The following is a 5,275-nucleotide window of genomic DNA, read 5'->3' as shown; positions in this document are numbered from 1 at the left end:
GGAAAGAGCAACAGTTATCCCAGTAACACTGAAGGTGTATCTTGTCTTGATGTTGCAGAGATGATGTGGGGTGCTGTTTTTCATTCCTCTTGCCTCCTCCCCCCCTCCCCCCTTTGCTTTAGCAAGTGTGTGTCTGCAAGGGGTGGATTTGATCTGTTTTTTCACTGCTGGTTTTGGGTGGCAGAAGGGCTTCATGGAACTCCCTGGTCACGAAGTAGTAGCAGACACTATCTAGGCAGCAATTAGATGTGGCAATACACCTTGTCATGGAGGAGATGTTCTTCATAACCTGGAGCATGAAACAGGTAGCTCCAATAATATCCATTATGAAGCTGGCAAGTAATCCAAAGAAGGCTGGTAGAAAACATATTAGAAATACAATCAGATTTGCGTAAATAATGCGAACAGCTTTCTGGATTGATTTCTCCTCTGGTGAATTTGTGTTCAGGCATCTTTTAAGGCTCCTGATCACTTCTGTGGAGCAGAAAGTCAAGATTACTAATGGAAGAATAAAAATGAAGAACATGGAAAGCAGGCTCAGAGCAGCAGGCACTGTGGTATCCTTCTGGAAGCAGAGGGTGGATTTGCTCTGCCAAATCTGTGCAGTGGCACCAATTATCACAGAGACCCACAGAAGCCCACAGAGAAGGGCTGCCTTTGATGGAGACCTGAAGGTCCTGGCTTTCAAGGGGTGCTTTATGGCAATGTATCGATCAATAGAGATAAATGAAATTACATAGATACTCACTAACATGTTGATGAAATACGTAGTCTCTATAAACTGGCAGAGTTCACCTCGGGTTGACTTATTCCAGAGCAAATAAGCCATGAAAGGCAAGGTGCAGATGACAAAGCAGTCTGCAAAGACTAAGTTGATTACATACACCCTTGTTTCTGTCCACTTCTTCATCTTGCAGAAGAACACCCAGAGGGCAAGGGCATTAAATAGAGCTCCAGAAAAGAAAATGAAGTTATACAGAGCAAATTCAATGAGGCGGACATGCTGATAAAGTTCTAGACTTGTGATACTGCAGTTGTTGGACACATTCATTGTCCTGTTGTGTAGATGTTGTATGATGTTCTGAGACCTGAAATAGGAAAAGACATGGTAAGACTTTCGTCCTATCTCTTAATGCATCTTAATAGATGCATGTCCTATAAAACAAAATTAAAAGATGTTTAAGTGAATATTTATTTTGCGCATCACAAATGTGTATTTGAGTCTACAAAGCTGGCCTTCTCAGTCAGTCTGTAACTGGGATGCATCCTTTGTCAAGCTTTGTTTATGTTTACTCAGTTTAGGAGTAAATATCTCAAAGTACACTTCCAATAGGACATGGCAGGCAGTCTTTATTAAATAGTGGTATCTTCAGTGGAGGGGCAGAATAGCACTGAGAAGAACCCCCATAGACAGTGAAGGCACCCTGTCACAATGTGATTCCTTAGGCCAGGCTGTGCAAATGAGGTAAGATTACCCTTTGCCTGGGTATGAGCTAGGCAGGGATTGCAGCCCAGCACAACCCACGAACGAAAGCTCTTATATGAGATATGCTGGCTTGGAAGACAGACTAGTGGGGTGAAGGCCTGCAAGGGCATAGCAGATGTTTCTTGGTAGACATGCTCGTGCTCTGGCTCTAACTGGGCAGGTTTCTGAGCCTTTGGGCTGCCTTGCAAACCTGAAGCTCCTGCTCAAAGCTGAGGAAAAGAGCTGAATCTGAGTTCCTGCATCCCAAAGGCACGCTTGAAACCCTAAGTGAGTGAGTGAGGCATGTAGCTGTCCACCTCCTTGGAAGGGGAATTTGGGGTGGATTAAGCTGATTTTAAGACCAGGAGAGAGTATGATTCTGTAGATATAAAGCAGACAGACACACTTTGAAAGAGGAAACACCAGTGCAAAACAAGGAACTTGCCTTTGAGAGCTGTATTAGATGGTTCCTGATCGAGTCACGCATTCTGCCACCCTGGGAAATCCATGAGATGTAAGTAGTAGCTACTGAGTCTCTGTCATACTGGCTGCAAGAATATTGGTTATGTGAAGAGTGTGAGTTTGTGGGCTGATAAAAATCAGCTTTCATCAGACCCCATCCTGTGCAAAGTGGCTGTATGTGGCACACAGAAGGAAGAGTTCTGTAAAATGGTGATTCTGTGTATATGTCACTGAATTTCTGCTTGCCCCTAAATTCACTTTGGAAAGAATTTAACCTTTTAATTTGAAGTATGGTTTTTTTGCCATTCTAACAGGAGACTGAAGTGGTGAGCGATCTGGTGAAATCCTACAGCTTTCAGAGGTTTAGGAAGGAACACCATGACCGAACATGCCTGGTTAAGCAGTTATTTGCTTCTGCAAGCAATTGAAACCTCCTTGTGGTAAGTTGGTGAGAGCACTGCCTGCAAGATCAGACTTAAATAACCGATAAACACACAAATAACTCAATTGCTGGGGAAAATGTAAATGTCTTGGGCACTCAAAGGCACTAATGTGACTCCTGCATGGAGCTCTCTCCAGTTCTTGTATGCTCAGGTCTGGGTTTCCCAACAGAGGCTTGCTGCTCGCTGCCTGTGCCCTGGAAGGAAGTTGTCACCCAAGGAAGACGTCTGAACTACAGTAAGTAGCAGTAGGGAAATACCTCACATGAAAGGCTGGAGCTGCCACATCGTTATGCTCTCTAATTGCATGAGGCAGATGCCTTTGCTTGCATGGCTGATGCCCAGGTTGTTTTTCATTCATCAGCCCTGGTCTGCAATGCCAGCAGCAGCCTCTGTGCTGGTGTGCTCTGCTGCACGAAAGGGCTGTGGCTGCCACCACCCTTAGAGCTGGAGATGTGGCCCAAATGCAGTTCCCAGCATCAGGGCTCACAAGTGCTCCAGGCAGATCAGAGACTGGTGGGAGGAGGGAAGAAATGAGCAAAGAATTTTAAAGCAGGTCACGTAGCACAGATGGGGTATGGCTGAGCACAAGGTATCTTTAAAGAGATGCAGTTTGATAAGCTAGCATATCCTGTGGCTGCTGGAAATGCTCAAGGTGGGGTAGATAAGGTGGCTGCAGCATCAGAGGAGCTAGGCAGCAACATACAGCTGTGAGAAAAGGATGTAGATGTCTGTAAAACAGCATCTTGCTGCTGCTGGAGGACCATGAACAGGCCGGGGCTTGATGGGCAAGGTCAGCAGTACTGCAGGGTGTGTCCTGCTTTCCCCCCCACCACAGAGTGGGGAGAACTAGGCAGTAGCTGTCCTCCACCATGGAAGGCCAGGGTGGGCTTGTTTCCTCCAGCAGCTCAACAAGTATCAGGCTTCTTCCAGACCCTTAACAGAGCGTGGAGGAAGAGAAGCAAGGCAGAGGCTGAAGGCACTGTGGGTGTCACAGTAGCACCGTAGTGGCAAATGTCCAGTGTTTTTCCCAGCAGGATGCCCGTGGAGAAGCAGATGCACCAGACCCCTTGCATGTAAACTCCTCTTCCTTCCTTGTGTGGGGAGCTCAGAAGTGAGCAGATACCAGAGGGGTGAAGGGTGAATGTGGTAGATGAAATGACTAAGGACACCACAGGAGCTGTGGTGGGTGAAGGGAGGGACCTGAACTGAGCAGAGGGAGAAGAAGAAGGAGAATGGGGTGGGAAGCATGGTGTACAGCATGGCATCTTCTGCATCAACTGCCTTCAAACCTGCCACATCTGTGGCAACAGCCCTGATTTTCTGTCTAAAAGGAATGGGTAGCTATCAGCAAAGATTTAATGCATATGTTGCGCAGGTATGAGAATAGACATTCAACAGGAGTGTTAATCTAACCGTGGGCGCTGCTGGCCAGGCCTTGTGCAGCAAGCTGACCTGGGAGGGAAGCACAGCCTGAAAGAGTGAGCGGACACACTGCCTCTGTGGCAGAAGAGCTCTAGGTGAGGGCCACAGCACCTAGTTGAGGGGCTTTTCCTCTCTGTTACCAAACAGCATAAAGAAATCTGGAAACTGCCTGCTCTGACCTTGCTGTTGTTGTTCACAGCTCTCAAACACAATGATCTAAGGCACAGCACTTTGTTCTTTTCCTTTTTTGAAATGTGTGTTCTTTCAGGCTCATCTGTCACTGCATCCCTTGAAAGCAGTAGTGTCATCACCCTAACCACAGAACTGCTTTGAAAGACCCTGGAAGTGGATGCAAGGGTTCTTAGTAAAAAAAAAAAAAAGGAATCTTTTGAATCACTTGTTCCCCATGTTGGGATGAATTTAGGTTCCAGTTCCCAGCCCCTGTTAGGAAATAACATGCTGTGATCTTCCAGGTAAACTACCCAGAGAATACCCTGGAGTAAGAACAGAGACCGAAAGAGACGACAACCTACTGCATTGATGTCTGCATCACAGGGACTGCGCTGCCCCGCAGAAACCAGGTACCTGATGCTCCTCTGCCCCCCTCCAGCCACAGCAGGACCCTGAGCAACAGTTCACAGAGAGCAAGAGAGAATGAAACCCAAATGGTATTACCTGTAGGTTTCAGGCCACGGAATCAGCAGCGGGTATCAGCAGAGGCAGGACATGTGGGGGCTGTGCAGCCTGGCCAGGAGGAGCGGGGCCAGCCTGTGGGGCTGAGGGATGGGCACAGGCTACATGTGCAAGGCTGGTGCCCAGCACCAACAGCTTGCTGGTACTTGAGGGTTTCTCTAGCACCTCCTCCTCCTGCGTAGGAGATTTTATCCCATTTTGGTCTTGAATGTGGTTCTGCTGGCTAAATAAATGGTGGCAGTACTTTCCACTGAGATCTAGCATCTCATCATTCAGCACTTCCTAACCCGGTGTGTTTGGCTAGCAGTGGTACTCAGCGGCTGTGGATTTGAAGTGCTGTGCTGAAACCTAAGAGAAGCAAGGCTGGAAAATGTCATATCGAGTATTAGATCATCCCATGCCCGGCCCTCCAGCTGAGTGTTGGATGGAGTTATGCTTGCACAGCTCTGGGCAGGGAGGTGGGCACACCAAGCACCTTGACACAGAACGTAGACTCTCTCTAGGCTGAAGAAAGTCCCCCCAACCCTCCTCAGACAGAGACTGCGGCACTGAAATGGCCCCTTGGGATGGGTTGGGTGCATGGGGCAGGGATGGAGCTGGAGATGGCCACAATGGGGCCAGTGGCAGGGCTGCATCCTGCATTCCTGTTTGAGCACAGGCTTCAGGTTGGCAACTGAACCAAGGCCTTGGCATCTCACATGGGTGGCAGAGCCTCACTTCTTGTACCCTGCATTGACAGAAATAGAGGGGGGTAGAGAGAGATGTAAGCCTGAAGAGCTCAGTGATGGCT

The 5,275-nt window shown here is 48.0% G+C and overlaps 1 protein-coding gene across 1 annotated transcript; it reads right to left on the bottom strand.

Moving 5' to 3' along the window:
- Positions 1-118: 118 nt before the first annotated feature.
- On the bottom strand, positions 119-1,051 carry LOC104407441 (G-protein coupled receptor 35-like). Its single transcript, XM_010016728.1, has one exon. The coding sequence runs from the start codon at positions 1,049-1,051 to the stop codon at positions 119-121; it is 933 nt and encodes a 310-aa protein (XP_010015030.1).
- Between the last annotated feature and the right edge of the window lie 4,224 nt (positions 1,052-5,275).

The sequence above is a fragment of the Nestor notabilis genome, unplaced genomic scaffold (assembly GCF_000696875.1).
Source record: "Nestor notabilis isolate BGI_N333 unplaced genomic scaffold, ASM69687v1 scaffold1756, whole genome shotgun sequence".
NCBI classification, from domain to species: Eukaryota; Metazoa; Chordata; class Aves; order Psittaciformes; family Psittacidae; genus Nestor; species Nestor notabilis.
Note: the sequence above shows the minus strand (reverse complement) of the source record. Positions and strands in the feature narration are given on the sequence as shown.